The 16,942-nt window shown below is 36.0% G+C and overlaps 1 protein-coding gene across 1 annotated transcript in view; it reads left to right on the top strand.

Moving 5' to 3' along the window:
- Positions 1-15,628, top strand: part of SNX6 (sorting nexin 6) — a gene marked incomplete at its 5' end in the record, with an annotated part of 27,827 nt that extends 12,199 nt beyond the window's left edge. The window contains 7 exons of the mRNA XM_009700747.1: positions 1,095-1,200; positions 3,601-3,676; positions 4,949-4,988; positions 6,167-6,253; positions 7,169-7,328; positions 8,374-8,459; positions 14,939-15,628. Coding sequence (XP_009699049.1) covers positions 1,095-1,200; positions 3,601-3,676; positions 4,949-4,988; positions 6,167-6,253; positions 7,169-7,328; positions 8,374-8,459; positions 14,939-14,992 — 609 coding nt within the window. The remainder of the gene's footprint in view (positions 1-1,094; positions 1,201-3,600; positions 3,677-4,948; positions 4,989-6,166; positions 6,254-7,168; positions 7,329-8,373; positions 8,460-14,938) is intronic.
- Between the last annotated feature and the right edge of the window lie 1,314 nt (positions 15,629-16,942).

The raw sequence follows: 16,942 nt of genomic DNA, 5'->3' as shown, positions 1-16,942 counted from the left end.
TCTTTCCCCTGTTTTATGAATTAAGCATTTTTTTTAATCCATAGATAACTGATAATCTGGTTTTTGTTCTGGCCTGTCATTTTATATAGTGGGAAGGTGCACTAGGTTTGACAACTACTGCAGCTCAGAAGTTACTAACACAGTGTGAATTTTATCAGCCTCATAACATCCTATTGTTTCAAAGCTAAGAGAAGCAGTAGAGGTGATACTGTTTTTCCCAGTAAATGCAAGAATGTAACTGAGACCAAAAACAAAAAAGAATTTTAATGAAAATTCCATTTAATTTCCACTTTTTCAAAAGTTGAAAGATTGGTTTTATAACAAGCATAAATTCTACAGAAGATGATTTTGATCTCTTTTCTTTCTAGTGGTAACTTTCCATTTGCAAGCAAATTAGAGGAGCTGAAGTTCCTAGTTGTAAAATCTTGAGTTTCGAAACTGCTGGAAGGTGGATATAACCATGGATTAATTATGACTTGGAGGAGAATGTAAAGTCTAAATAACCAGCAGTTTTCATAAGCGCATTGTTCAAACTCCATGTTGTAGGCCATTCCATGGTGTTGAGCATCTGTGCTATTATAGAGAGTTTTTAAAAATAAACTAAATCTCTCAAATTCTAACACAGAATATATTAAAATTTACCTACATTTACCAACTTGAAAGAAATCTGTCATCAAGATCAGTGTTCCTGAGCTAGGAGTTCATATCACCGCTGCTGTGACCGCAGCATCTGTGCAACTAGGTATCTTTCTTCTCCTCTCCTCTCCCCTTTTTCTAGGTAGATGTCCTTTTATTAAGTACTTGACATTTATTCTATTTTTCTGTCACCGAAGTGGTAGTTAGTACTTCACTTCAGGTTTAGTTATCTAGACCTTTAAGATGCTCGTTACAAATTCTTAATAAACTCGTAATAAAACTTCAGATCATGATAAAGTAAGTGAAGAATAAATCATTTTACATAAATGGCATTTTAGACAATAAAAATAGATTGCATTTCATGTCACAGCAACAGCAATATATGCAAATTTACTCTGCAGTTGCTCTGTACAGAGTAAGTAAAATCCTGTTTTTTAAATTGTTCTTGTTTTTTATAGGATGTGGATGACTTCTTTGAACATGAAAGAACATTCCTTGTAGAATATCACAACCGAGTCAAAGATGCCTCTACCAAATCTGATAAAATGACAAGATCACATAAAAGTGAGTTATTTTTCCAGGGTGAAAATAGTACTAGTTAAAGTGTACAGAAGTGGTTCATTAGGAGCAGTAATTTTTAGTTTTCTTTCTGCATGCAAAAAGTGAATTAATTTCTCCAAGTGTAGTCTTCAGATAATCTAAAGTTTAATCTGACTTTCAAAGTTTAGCCTTTGCTGTAGTAGACTAGATGGAGTAAGAACAGCCTGATGCAACACTGAAGATACCTTGATTCTTCATGCTGTCCCTTTGAAGAGAAACACACTTTATGTAATAATATTAAAGTGTAAACGTGGGTTATATAGCAGTATATGTGATTTTACTCCTAATGAAGTTGCTCCTGATCCAATGAGCTTGCATTCATCAGAATGCAATTTCTTGGCACAGTAGGCATTGCCTTGCCTTGCTGAGCAGCAAATTCCTATCTGGGCCATTAGTTCTAGACCAGAAAGTCAGGTTTCCATTTTTTAGCCTTTTAGAATGGAGACTGGAATGTGTACATTCAGTAGCTTAGTTTTCAGGATCCCTTTTCTTACAGAGGTTAGATTTTTCACTTAGCTGTTGATTTCTTTTCCTGAGCTGAGTGCTAGCTAGTCTACTCAAATGCAGTGCATTTATTGGAGAAAATGGAAAATCTTTGCTTTAGGACTACTGTGTTTGGTTTAGGATTACTGTGTTTTGAGAAGCTCAGAAAAAAGTTGACATTTGTTGCCCTTGATTTTAAGTTTTTGTGCCTAGATAAATCAAAATTGAACTACTAGATTCTGTCTACTTTCTTGAAGTTTGTGTCTTGATTCACAGATTCTGTCTTTACTATCTACAGTAACACACTTCACACAAAACCAGGCCACAAACCTTTTATGAATCTCCATTGGTAAGGACTCTAAAGTGGATATTGAATGAGGCATTAAACCAAGACTTTACTGAGCTCTCAGATGCTTCTCTTGTCATTGTATGAAGACCGAGTCTTTTGTAGCTTTAGTATCTATGCTAGGAGATGGGGAGAGTCAGTTATGGCTTAATGATGTACTAAGGGACTCTGTGTCTTCATTCACTTCCCACCTGAAGTGGTTTCTGGTGTTTTGTTTGCTTTCTTAAAATGAAAACTGAACTTCATTTATGGTAGTTCGTGTCAAACTTCAGGTAGTGAGAGCGCCTTTCACGTTGCTTATAGAACCAGGAAAATTGTTAGAAATGAGGTTGTAAAGGATCTGATGGGAACTGATTGATCAAACCCTTGACAAAGCTTCACTGGTTTTCAGACTTGAATTTCCTAGGATGTTCATTGACAATTTTTATCAAACTGTGAACTGGGACAAATGGCACTTTTTGAAATTCTGGCTGGAGGAGTAGAGCAATGACCTGGGAAGCCTGTTTTGGAAATGGGCAATCTGTACTTTATGGATAACTTATGATTGACAGAGAGCTGCAGGTCTTGCAAAGATACTGGCTTCCTATTTCCAGCAGAAAATCTATTTTTACATTTAAATGGGAGGAACAGAAGGGGAGGTTAATGGCTTCCTAATACCATTCTTCACTGTAACCAACTGCACTGATTCCCTTGGGATGTATGGAGTAATGAATTGGGTGGAAGGTAACCCACTCAATCTGTTAAAATGAGGTTGTGTTATTTAAAAAAAAAAAATAATCTGCTTAAAGGCATATACATTTCAAAAATAACAAGCAAATATATTTTCCTGTTCATTGCTTGGATCTGTTAGTGTTTTCATCATTTAGTTTATACTAAAAACTCTTCAAAAAAAGCCATCTGTGCAAAGATTTGATTTTTATGATTACTATATAGCAATACGTCACTAGCCAAATTAGGCAGCCTTCTTTACAAACCCTGCTTCTAATTTCATTGTTTAAAATGCTTTAACACTAGTGCCTCTTCAACCAGTGAACACTTGTTGATGAGGTAAGGGTTTCCTGAAAATTAGGTGTGCACAAGAGAAGGTGTTGTGCATATAGTGCTGTATTTTCATAGTTTGAAGTTTGTATTCAATTTACTGCTGTCAAGCACACAGACTTACTCTTCGTTATTTTAGACTGGGATTTTTTTTCAAATAGCTTTTAGTCTTTAGGTGCAGATTTAAATTTGAACTTTAGCCATTGAGTTTGTACATCTTCCACCAAAATAAAACCTAACAAAGTTGCACAATAAATTTACCCAGCAGGTGCTAATTGTCTTAAATATTTCTAGATAAATTACAGACTTCATGATTTGGTGAGAGTGCCATGTTTATTATGTGAAGTTATCCTTCATAATAAGTGACACGATTGAAATTTTATTTCGCTTTTGTATTAAAATGTTCCTTTTAGAAAAACACCTACTCTTGAAGAAAGAGAGGAACTTCAAATTTTTCAGAATGAAGTATTAAAACAAGTTCTTGTTTGTTTTTCCAGATGTGGCGGATGACTATAATAGAATTGGTTCTTCATTATATGCATTAGGAACGCAGGACTCTACAGATATATGCAAGTAAGATATTGTTAATAAATTACGGGGAAATTTTGTAAGTAGCAGTCTGAATGGTGACCTGCTGAGATTGGTAGCTCTTGTTACGAGAAAAATAGAATTTATTATAGTTATATCACATTAAGAGATTTTTTCTCTAGTATTTAATTTCTGTAACAGACTGCTTTAATATTTGTCTAGAAAAAAATGCTGTTTTCTGCAGTTTGTAGAAAATTACACGATGAAATGGAAAAATCCTCATAGAATAAGAAAAAAACCCAACTCTTTTCACAGTTTTGTGTTTTTTTTTTTAAGTGTTTTAAGTGCTTTGACATGTGCAGCAAGAACTGATCTGAGTACACTGATTTTTGTCAGTGGTCCCTGTACCAACATCTTGAAAAATAGTTTTGCTGTTCTGGCAATTCTACTGCTTTTAGGAAAAGAAAGGAATCTACAGAGATCTCTAAAACTTTGAAAATAGAAGAGGGTCTCTGTGTACAGATGTTTGTCCTTTAATCTTTCAGTGATTTGCTTAAATACGAAGTTTGGTGTATCTCAAAGTAAAACTTTGTTAACTAGCTTAAAGATGTTGATGCTTGTGTACACTTATTAGAGTTAATGTGACGACAGGTAGGAGATGAATATAGAGATTAACATTTTTATTAATTTACCTGAATTATGGTGATATATGTCCAAACGTGGTGATAGCTTACATATTGATTACTTTGAGTATAGTATTGAGATTTGATGTAGTCTGTTAGGGTCTGTCAGGAACCATGTCTGCCTTCTGTCAAAATAGTATAATTTGACTGTAATTCAGTCTGCTGTTACACTGAACCCTTGTATTGTCTCCTGTGATGAAGATGTGCCACTGTTGCTCAGCTGCCCTGAATTCCAAGTAGGGCATGTGTCATGTTTACTGTGTGAAGAAAAGTACATTGACATTTGAGTGAAGGATGCGTGATAATAGTGTAGGACTGTTAACCAGGGTGGTGGTGTTTGGGGTTTAATTCACAGAAGCATAAAGAATCCCTGAGGAGCTGTGCAATTATTCTTTAATAAAAAACATCCATCCATTATACTTTGTTTGTCCCTTACCTTTTCTTAAGTTGTACAATTCCCAGATGTTTGAAGTGCTACAATCTGAAACTATTATGTTCTCTGAGTTCTGTGAATTTGAGTTATAAGCAGTGCCTTTACAGTCTTTATTGCCAGACGCAGATTATATTTTGAGTTCTAGAAAGTAATTAGACTGTTCAAATTAATGTTGTAATATAAGCTGCTTCCTTTGTGCAGGTTTTTTCTGAAGGTATCGGAGTTATTTGACAAAACAAGGGTATGTACTATGAAACCTTTTTAGATAGATTCTTTGTGTACATCCTGGAAGTGGCAGCACATCTTGTGTCAATATCTGGAAGTTTTATGGATGCTTCTATGTGAAGCATTTAAGCAATGTGTGGTAGAGAATGAAAAAGCGTAAGATTTCAGTCATCTGTTTTGTAAAATCGTTGATCCTTAGGAGTCTTTAGTCTACTAAACATTTGTAGGCAGTCTTCCTGACTTCTGTGTAATACACTAGTAAAGCTGCTGTTCTTCTAAAATGCTTACAGGCCTTCATATTTGTTACTGGGTAGCACAGAACTTGTTATGGAAAAAAGAAATGAGGAAATGTAATCCTTAATCAAAAAAAATGGTGGTCATGCTGCTTTTTTCTGGAGTCAAAGTCTGTTTCTGCAATTATTTGACTCAGAAATACTATCGCTGATGCTTCTAACCAGATTTTCAAATATCATGTCCCTTTTGCCTTATTTGTTTGACTTGGTAGAGCAGAAGATGCGTGCCATGTATCAGGAAAACTTTTGAATGAAAAATGTATGCATTTCCTAAACACACACTTGTATCTGCATAAATATGTACTTTGAAGAAAATGAAGTTAATGGAATTACTTGCTTTGACCTAAAATATTGACTTTTAGAAGTTTTTTTTAAAAATTAAGATTTAAAAAATGCACTTGCAGACTCTGTTTCTAAATTCACAGGAATGTCTGTTTCAAATACAAGCAAATAAGTTTATTGGTCTTTTGGACCATTTAATACGTGCAGTTGCACAACTAGTCTGCAATGGTGCCTTAAAAATTTGTTTTCCTTTGGTCTCAAAAACAACACAAAACTTCCTGTGCAACTCTCGATGCTAGATAAGTTTTTATTTCTCTGCTGTTTTTCTAGTATATGATACATATAATTCAAATTAGGAAGAAAGCATTGTTTAAAATAGAAAGCTAGTTGTCAATTGCTGCTTGCACAGTAAGTTATTGCTTACATTTTAATACAAAATCCTAATGCTGCTTCTCATGATGCATCTTTAAGTATTCTGTCAAAAATGCGTGATTTTAGTTTTTGAAAACGACAATCTGTCATGTACTGTTGCATATTTTGTGTTGTATTTACATCATACAAGTGAATACCCAAAGTGTGCATGTTTTTAAATTGATGGCTTTACTTACTGTTTTTCCAGAAAATAGAGGCCCGGGTATCTGCTGATGAAGATCTTAAACTTTCTGATCTTCTGAAATATTATCTAAGGGAATCTCAAGCTGCTAAGGTGAATTTATGGGGTTTTGTTCAGTGAACTAGTGTTTCTTTTTTTTTAAAAAAAAAAAGGAGAGATAGAGATAAGGGATCATCTTGAGAAATACACAGTAGATAGGTTGAAATGCTGCCACCTCTAGCCTGCAATTTCTCCCTCAGCTGGAAAACCTGGATCTCTGTTGTTGATAAGGAGTAACAATGCAGTCTCTGACGTAGGACTGACTGGAACTGTGTGGTCCACTTACTGAGGCTAAATCGTGCAGTATAATTAAAGACAGTGGAAGAGCTGTTGGTGAATTGTTCATGTATTTGCACTGTGTTTGTTGCTTGTAGACTGCAATAAAGTCTACTTTTTTTTTTAATACTGAAATTGGATACACCAGTTGATCTGCTAGTGCTGATACAAAAATCTGGTATCCTATACCTACAGAAATTTTCATTCTTAGTGTTGTTTGATGTAAGATGATTAAGTAACGTGACAGAATGAGGAAGCATTTGACAGAAAATGTCTGTAGTTAGAGCATGATAGCAATACCTGTTGCACAAAAAATGCTACTGCTGTTTCTTGGGCCCTGTGTGTATTTCAAACACATAATCTAAATCTAGTTTGTTTCTAATCTAAGAAGCTGTGAAATTTCCCGTGATTGCCCCTTCTTAGGCTCTTTGGAGTATCAGCTAAGCCATCTGTTTCTAGGCTCTGTCAGACAAGATGCAGACCAAACAATATTAAATTGCACATCTGATCTAGTATGGACATTATTGTGGCTTGCAGGATGCAGTAAAGTGAATGCAAATAATTTAGTAAGAACGGAAATACAGCAAGAAAGACTGAAATTAATCTGATTTTTTTTTTTAATTACTTGGTATGTACTAAAATCATTGGGTAGATTCTTGTAAACTCTATACATCCTTTATGCTTTTTTTATAGGATCTCCTATATAGAAGATCTAGGTCACTAGTGGATTATGAAAATGCTAATAAGGCATTGGATAAAGCAAGAGCAAAAAATAAAGATGTGCTGCAAGCTGAAACTACTCAGCAAATATGCTGTCAGAAATTTGAGAAAATTTCTGAATCGGCAAAACAAGGTATTTGGATGGTCTTTGATCCTACATTACTACTTGAAAATTAACAGATTTTAGGTGGTTATTAATGAGAATAGACTTTTCTTCTGTTCCCTAAGCAGAACTATAATCTTTTAATCAGTATTTACTTACTTTAGAAAGTTCAAATGGTATTTTCCTTTGACTCCTCATAGCTCCATTAGGCTGAGCAAAGTCTAGCTGCAAATTATTTGTTAACCACTTTTTTTATATGCATAGATTAGGATCCAAAATGATAATTCCTAGCAGTAAAGGCAAACCTTATCTTTTAAAGTATTGTTGAAATTCCCCTTTTGGTTTTATGCATTCTTCTGTGAAGGCAGCAGTCTGTCACAGAGATGATACTACATTAGAAAAGGGAGAGATCATGAAATGAGAAGTTGCGGAGTTACAGTAGCTCTAGAGAAAAGGAACCTTATTTACACGTTGCCTTTTTTCTGGAAACTTACTCTCTTTTTTTTTTTTAGGCTGATTGTTGTGAGTTAGTAGACATCTGACTCATTATTTGGGGCAGATTTGTTCAAGGTTTAAAGACCATGCTCTTCTGTTTTTATCATTTAAGAGTTGTTTGACCCTGTAAATCTGGCTAATGATTCCTGTAAATTAGACAGTGGAGAATGAGTGATCCTATTAGCCGCAAAGGTATATGCATAAAGCATACTTGCTTCCTCCATTCTTCATGCTCGTTTTAGCTTAGTATCTTCCCTAAAGACTCACATATCAGCCTTGAAAGAACAGTGCACATGGAATAAAAGAAATAAATGTTTAAAAGCATCCACATTGCAGTCTTTTTTCCAAAAGAGTTTTGTGTCCACAAAAGGTTAGCTAGAGATGAGGAACTGCCATGATGGTTTGTTTTCATCCAACAGTACAGTAGTCTCTTTGAGCCCAGAATGTGCTGAGATTAAACTTGAGTTTTTTGCTGTTGCCTTCTCTCATCCTTTACCTGTTCTATCCTGAAGGAAAGTCTGTTAACAGTTGAGGGCACTAGTAATAATACTGTTAATGAATCCTTTTTTATTTTTTATAGAACTGATAGACTTTAAGACCAGAAGAGTTGCAGCATTCAGAAAAAATCTGGTGGAACTAGCAGAACTGGAATTAAAGCATGCTAAGGTAATTGTGATCCTTTTTGGCCTGTATTTTGACAGATTTTAAATATTATATGCCTGAATAACCAAAATGGCTCCATTTGTTGTGTGATACACACTTCACATTCAGGAAGTGAAATTTGAATGTAAGCATCATCCAGAAAGGTGAACTTTCTTGAATAATAGAAGGGGGGGAGAAAAAGTATAGGTGAAATATCTCTGAAGGACTGGTGTGCTTGAGGTACCTTTGGAAAACTCATCTCCTTGAAGTCAATTTTGTCTTCAGTTTTATGTTTCTCTAGCTGTTTGATATTTATAGCTGCAGAGTTTGAATACCTGCCTATATTTAAAACCTCATCTCACCATTTTACTGTGAGACAGGAAGTGGTTTCTCCTGTTATCCAGATGCTGGGGACTTGATGTATAGGATAGGCTAACTGTTAAGCGTGAGATCACACGGGTCGGTCTGAAGTCAGATCAATGTTACTCTGAGTATGCTTTTTGAACCTTTTTGTCTTTAAAGTGGTAACAAAATAGGAATGTTGCAGATACCCTTTTCAGCAAAATAATTTTTTACAGGAAAAAAAACTTTAAGGGGCCTGTACTGTCCTTAAATTTCACAATGTATTTGATTCTTTTAATCCATATGAAATTAATGGTTTTGGTTAAATCAGGTTAGCTGCTCTGATTTCATAGACAACAGTGTCTTACTTTAACAGTCCTATAGCAGGAGGTGACTTTCTTTTAAAAGAAAGTCAGCTCTTCTTATTCTCATCACAAATCTAAAAGTGTGTTGACTACCAAGCTTTGAATTAACTCAGAATATATCTGTTGAAAGGACTAGGTAAGAGGTGTATAGTGTTGCTGAGTTGACTTGTTGCTGCTTTACACTCTTTTCAGTAGTATTGATGGTGTCATTCTTCATTCTGCCAAACGAATTGTTTGTAAAACTAATGCACTGTAAAAAGGGTTATTTTGGGGACTTTTTTAATTTAATCTTTGTAGATGTAAGTTCAGCTTGATGGGATATTTAGCTGATAAAGTAATCAGTAAAGTCTGGAACACTGAACTCCTTTTTCAGATGAACAGTGCTTACTTCAATGTACTGTATCAGAAATTCAGCTATATTTGCACTAAAGTCTTAACACTTCTCATAATACTTGGCACTATTCAGCCTTCTTACTTCTCTGTGTGTAACAGCTGTCTATATCCAGCCCTGAGTCTCCCAGAAATCCCCATGTTTGGTCGTGAACGTACTGGTTATGGGTTTTAGTGAAATTAATAGTCCTAACAGGCATACTTGCGACAGTTTTTATTAATTTGCTATATCATGCTTTAATAAGGGAATGAATCCACAGCGCTTCTGTCCTGCTTCAGTCATTGATGCTTCATCATCTTTTGTAACTGACCCTTGCTGAAGTCCCTGCATGCCTTGGAGTGGAAAGCTTAAAAAATGGCTCTGTCTTCTAAAGTGTCCTTAAAGTATCACTTGTATTCGCTCTCTCTGCAAGTCAAAATTTTGTAATAATATTCTCTTGAATTTTGACAGCTAATAACTGCAGAAGGCAGGGGAAAATGCTTAATTTCTGTCCTTTCAACTTACTTGATATGTGCTTCTTGGAAGAGCTTGAATTTTTTTAGCTGTTCTTCATTTGTCACTACAGGTTGTGCTTAAGATGTAGTTCTTCAGATAGTCTGTCTTAGTCTGAGACTTACCTTGTCTTAGTAAATTTACTATCAAGGAGTATATAAGGCTGTAATAGAAGCTTTGAACTGTAGTCCTGTTTTTGAAGGTGAACTTTTTTTTTTCTCTGACCCTTTTCACCTACTTTATCAAGGAGCACTCTAAGATTCACTAGACAGTTTTGAATATTTAAAGCTTTACAATATAAAAGGTCATTTTGACTAAGGGTGACAGTTCTTGAAATTTTGACAAATGTTGTGACTTGCTGAATGAAAGGATGTTTTGTTTCTCACTAGGTTTGAAAGTTCTGTTTTTTCAAAGCTTGTGTTTTGTATTTATTCAAAACAAGCTACTGCAGATATATGAGTTTGGTTGCTGTGCTTTTATTTCTACAGATTCTGAATTGGGTTATTACAGAATTTACAAGTGCAGTAGATCATGTTTTTCAATTTTATATAATGGGGAATTTTCTTATTGATGCTATAACCAGCATATTTGAGGATAGTCTTATGGATAGGTTTTTATTAGTCTGTACGGAGTATTGAAGAATGAAATGGTTTGGTGGAGACTTTCTGAGGTAGTTCCATAAAAGGAAGAAAGAAATTATGAAAAGACTTGAGGTTTTTTTGAGATAGCATTGCATCCTGATGTGTGAAGAGCAATGTTAGGGGAATACGAAGGTTTCTGCTTGTCCTGGAGAGGATGTTTTTCTACTTGTTGCAATGCAAATCATGAACAATACTCCCATTTCAGGGAGGCTAAGTAGCCCTGGTTTTGGCTGGGCTGAGCTGGGGGGTTTGTAGACTTGTAATTCCTCTTGCAGTAGAGCTAGAAGAGGGCTGATGGAAGCAAAAAAAAAAGTTACTTTTTCATGTAGGCAATAAAGTAATGAAGTCAGATCGAAATCCCCCTGCTTTAAGCTTCTGGGCAGAATACTTTGCCTGATGCTGTGGCAGTCCCTGTCTTCATGCTTTTGCAGCTACTGGAGCCAGGTGAAGTTTTAGCAGCCCCCAACTGGAAATTACTTGGCTTGTCAATGGCCTGTGGAGCACAGCACTCCCAAACTTTGCAACATGATCTGTTATTCAGGTCTAAGTGCTCTTTCCAGCAAAATGGCTAACTGGGGAGTGGGGGCTGGGGGGCAACAGATAACACTGGTGCAGGCTTTTGCTATGAGTCTTCTATTGTGTGTTTTCTGCTGGAATGAGTACCTCCAGACTAGATGTCATGCAGATGCATCTGTCTCTGAATCGATTTAGCCATGCGTCTTCTGGACTTGGAGTTGCCTGGCACAGAAGGCACGGAGGTGAAATCTGATGCAGCAGTGGGTGCTGGAACTCACCTGAGAGATTGTCTTTGGGAGGAATTCAGCCACAATGAAGGCTGCTGCATGTCTTACTGTTAAAAGTTATTTGCTCTGTGCGGAAAGAAGAACACAAATCCCAACACAGAGATCGCTGCATTGAAGAAGTCAGAATGACCAGTGTATTGAGAGAAGGTTCTGAGACACCTTGCATTTCGTGAGCTATATCTAGCTGTGTGGCTTTAGAAGACTGGAGGGTGGTAGGGAAATCAAGATTTTAATAAATCAAGGATGCAGTATATACAAATACGAAGTGCACCCTCTCTGCCCAGTTATGTTTATACTAGTTCCTTATAAAACACTTGTTTTAATCTGTGAACATCCTCTTACCCTTTCCTGGTTGCAGCTCAAGACTTTTGAAAAAGCTAAAAATCAGACTGTGGGTTGAGATTGCTTTAAGTTGATGCAAGTGCAAACTACTGCCAGGAAGGATGATGATGCATAACTCTGTTCTTTTCCCTTATGGTGTTACTATTATGTGTGCAGCTGTGTAGTTAAGAAGGAGCTAGAAGTTGCTCTGGGTTTTTCTGAGCTTCACTTTCAGTCTTATTTTCACAGCATCGCTTGTGTCAAAACACAAAGTTTTGTCTGGGAAGGTCTGGGAATAAAAGAGAACTGCCTTCTTAGCAGCAGCATGTACCCTAGATTTACTTAAAATAGCTGCCAAAATGCAGCTTTAGATTCTACTTGGTCTCTGACCGATACTAAACAGATTGATATTTCTTTTTCTATGGCTGTTCTGTCTGATTATCCCCCCATGGCAGTGTTTAGCTTCTGTTTCTTCATGACTTCATACAGCTGTAGCTAATGTAAGACCTGATTAAGTGTTTGAGCATTTAGTGCAAAAGCTGCATTTTAAAACTATTCAGTATTCTAAACAGTTGGATTTTGAGCTGTTGCTGTGTTGGACTTCATGTTCAAAAAGGGAAGTTGATAGTTGGTGAAACTGCTAAGGTTATAATCATGTACTTAGAGCGATTATAGCCTTGGCTATAGTTTCAGAGTATTTTGACATATGAATTGTAACTAAGACAGCCACTTCCCCTAAATAAAAAATTAAAAAATCTAAACATCTCTTTCCACAAATATTAATATATATGCTCTTGCCTCTATGAATTTTTGTGGAAAAAGAATTTGTTGTGTTACTAGCAACAGATGTCTGTTTGGAACTGACAGAAGAAGGGAGTAAGCAAAATCCAATGCTAAGGGATTTGATTAAATGCTTTGTCAGTAATTCCTTCTTTCCTGAAAAGGATGTTTCTGTCACAGTGGTTCTGCCAATAACTGTAATATCTAGAGCTTAGGAGTATGAGTTGGCAAGAAATACTTTTCTGAATCTGAATTTATAGGACTTTCTTGAGTTATGCTGATATAAGTCAAGTATGTCAGATATTGCAGTCAGAAAGAGTAATGGCTCACAGCCTGTATTGTCCTTGATTTATTGTAATTTAAGTAAGGTTGTTATTGTGAACTTTGTAAAGTTGATCTAATGTAAATGAATGATGCGCCTATTTGGAAAATTTCAGTGGACTGGCTGGCTGAGTCTGGAAATGACTGATGTGTAAAGGACATCTTGGTATCATCTTTCCTTCAGGGTGCTACATAGTGGTCTGTGAATTGCAAATATACTTCTTGCTGCTGATGGGCTGTAAAGAGATGGGCAAAAGATTACTGTCACACTTCTGTTATAGGTAACACTTGTGCAGTCCACAAGTACACTTCAGACTGAAGTATTCCATTTGAAGGCTGAAGACTTCAGACTGAAGTATTTCTTTTCATTTGTTACTTCAGTAAAGCCAATAATCAGCTGTTCACTAACAGAGACCTTAGATTTATGAATCCTGTACACCACAAAGATGGGCCACGAAGTCCCCATGCATCTCATGTATATAGAACTTGTTAGTATCACAGAATTACAAGCCTTCTAAATAGTTTGTGACTGTCCTCTGCCAGTGTAGGCATGAAAGGACAAAAAAAGCTCTTGAAGCTGTAACTGACATTGCTGTCTTCTGGATAAGACTGAAAAGGATTCAGTAGGCACAACTAGGAATCTTCTGCTTTGAAGCGTTAAATGTTGTTAATTGCTTAAGCTGGGTTATAAAACCCTTAATGGGGGGATAGAATTACGATTTCTACCTTTTTGGGCTGAGGGACAAGTGTCCTTCTGCCTGTCTACCACAGGTCACTTGGAATGCTTTCAACTGAAAAAGTAAGATTTACAAATTCTTCAGTACTTGTGTGGACAGTTTATCAAGGACATGCAAATCACAGCTACTGATACTGTTTAATTACATGCTTTTTGTCTGTTTGAAGTTTTCTTTACATGTTTCTTTTTGGAACCAAAAAAAATTTAGAGGGAAGCGGTTTCTCCTATGTTTATAACTGGGCATTCAGACTGTTTTGGTCTTGTAATTTATCTGAACCTGATAGGAATTACTCTTAAGACTGTCAACAACCTGACATTGTTTTTTACACAGAGACTTCAGATTTGGGAACAAATCTAGTACAGCTATTTCATAGTGAATAGCCAGTAGTTTAAACTGATCTAAGTAAAAATGAATGCACAAAACAACGTGAATACTGTGAATACCAGGTTGGTGGTTTTTTGGGTTTGGTTTGTTTTGTTTTTCTGGAAAGTAAATCCTGGCTTACTTGTTGATCACATATGCTTAATTTACAAGGGGATCTTTTTAAGTGTCAAATCTGTAAATTCATTCAGAAATCTGAAAGTCAGCCTGTATGTTTTTATGGTAGAGTCAGAATGCTTTAAATAAGATTAAAAACTGACCTACAGGTGTTTGAAAAGAAGGACAGAGCTTGGTCTTAGAGATGAAGCTTAGTTAATGTTCTGATAATCACTTCTGTAGCTCCGGCTCTAATGGCTAAACTCAGCTTTGATGGCTAAATCACCTGGCTAAGCATGTAAATCAGTCTGGTGTCTTTCAAACAAGGCCTGTCCTTGAACAGCGCTACAAGCTTAGATGGCTGCTATAGCGAGGAGATACCGACTGCTGTGAATTGGTTAACACTTCTCGATGAATTCAGTATTCAGTATAATACATGAATACTTCTGCTTTGGGAAGAATATTCCAGTGACAGAGTAATGTCAATAATATATAAAAAATGGAAACGTTGTAACTTTGCACTTCATAGCTAAGAGAGTGCTCTGCAGTGACTAGTTTTTGTGACCAGGCTAGATCTTTAGAAAGAAACATGGAAAGAGTACTAAATGCTTATTTTTGAATCTCAAGTTGGCTCCTTTTAGTTCCATGACACAATGCTCCTACATTCAAAAAACTCTTTAAGATAGAAGTTACTTACACAAATATTTCTACATAAGTTTAATACCTGTCTGTTTGCCTTTACTGGTGTCATTGCTATTAAAAAAAACATCTTTTTGTCACAAGCGTAAAAGAAAGTAGGGAAATGTGGTTATATTTTTTCTTTATTTTTACAGGGTAACTTACAGCTGCTGCAGAGCTGCCTGGCAGTGTTAAATGGTGACACATAAGCTACGCTCCGTCCTCCTACTAACAAGGGCTGCCCTCCTGGATTTTGTTTTCATGACTTTAAGTAGGCATTTATAGTTCCCTGAAGAAAACATTTGACAAAGTGCACATAAGCAAACTCCTTCTTTCAAAAGAATTAAAACAAACACCTGAAAGTAGCTCCAGACTATATGAAGCAACAGCATACTTGTTAAACATACATATTCATGTTTATTTAATCATTATATGCTTTCATTGTTCAGAAACCAAATGCTCTGTTTTTGTGAAAATAGCCAATATAATTATGTTCATGTTATGAATACTATGATACGGCTGCCAATCTTATTTACCTTTGTAAGTAATTTCTGAAGTTCACCATTTGAAGCACATTGTTCAAATGGCCTAAATACCATTAGATATTTGAATATTGTTACTATAATGGCATTGTATACACTTAATTTTTTTCCATGTACTGATATCAAGAAACTTAATCTTTTTTTCAATTGTGAACATTTCTTAGAAATTTTGGAGAACTTTGTGTAACCTTTATAACTATGGTTTAAAAAGAAAAGCAAATGCATTAGTATGTTTGCCTTAACTTGTAGACTAATCCAATTATTGTAAAATAAACCATGAAACCGATGATTTTTCTAAAATTATGCAGACATTGTATCATCTGTAAGCTTAATATTTTCTAGTAAATCAGATTAATTTAATTAGCTTTTTCTCTATTCATCCTGTAAAACCATTGAGTAAGTATTGGAATGGTCTGATGCTACTCGCCCAGTAATTTTTCACTTGCATTCTCAGGTTTATCCATTTGCCTGTCCCTTTGTCTGTGACTTTCCTATCCAGTGTACTTAAACTGTTTTGAGCTTGGTGGCCGACTCTGCAATTTCTTTGGCAGAAATGCTTTTCAGAGAACTTCTTGGGTCTCTTTTCAGAAGGGGGAAATAAAGTAGCAGAAGAGAATGCAGAACATAAAATACCAATGAAAGGTAATATTGCCCCATTTTGACGGAGATAGAAGCTTTGCTTCAGAAAAAAAGTAAAGGAATGCCTGAAAAGGATCTCATTCTGCTAACGACTTGGAGCTGTGAATCCAGTTTTGTTTCTTGTCTTGCTTTGTTTCTCTTACTTGAACCACAAAACTTTTCCAAGAGGTGCTGTTCTGTTGTGTAATTTCAGGATGTCGTAAAATTAGGCTTTACTTGGTGAATTGCTCTTCACGATGGGATTGCTGCTTTATACGGGTTTGTAGACCTTCAGTGGAGTAGCAGAATTTTGCGTGAACGGGATGTTTGAAGGTGCAGATCACTGTAAGTCAATGTCTCTGTGATTACAGACTCCCTGTACTGCCACACAGAGGTGTGTGGTTTGTTTGGTTTGGGGTTTTTTGTTTGTTTTTTTTATTTCTCAATAGGGTGAATTGCACAGTGTGGTATACTTACCCTGCCGCCTTGCACATCAGAACACTTCAAAGGCAGAGGAGTTTCTTAGCTGAACATGCCCTTTGCATTGTGCATTGAGTTGCTTACATACAGCCTCAGACTTTGATTACCAGTGCCCAACGGCTATTAGCAACTCATCTAGTGTATATATAATATTTTCCAGCAATGGCTACTACAATAATACTGTGCTGTTCATCTTCCAAATATAACAGGTTTAATTCCTAAGGAACTCGTCTATAAATAGACTATAAGGGACAAAGATTACAATGTATATACAGTTAACAAAATTGTAAATATTTTAAGTAGGATGTGAGAACAGTTTTTAGATTAGTCCTCGCTGTTCAGTGTTCTAGCTCATTAAATTTTTTTCAAGCCTCTTGGTATTGGGTGTGTCTCTTAAAGCTCTGACCCCTGGCTCTGTAACTGTGAAGAAAAATATTTAAAACGTGACCCGAGGACTTGCAACTTCAAGGCAAAAAGGAAGAGCCTCGCCGGGCCGGGCCGGGCGGCTGGTGCCCACCT

The sequence above is a fragment of the Cariama cristata genome, unplaced genomic scaffold (genome assembly GCF_000690535.1).
Source record: "Cariama cristata isolate BGI_N322 unplaced genomic scaffold, ASM69053v1 scaffold11995, whole genome shotgun sequence".
Lineage (NCBI taxonomy): Eukaryota > Metazoa > Chordata > Aves > Cariamiformes > Cariamidae > Cariama > Cariama cristata.
The sequence above is the reverse complement of the archived record's forward strand: the minus strand, read 5'-3'. Positions and strand labels throughout refer to the sequence as shown.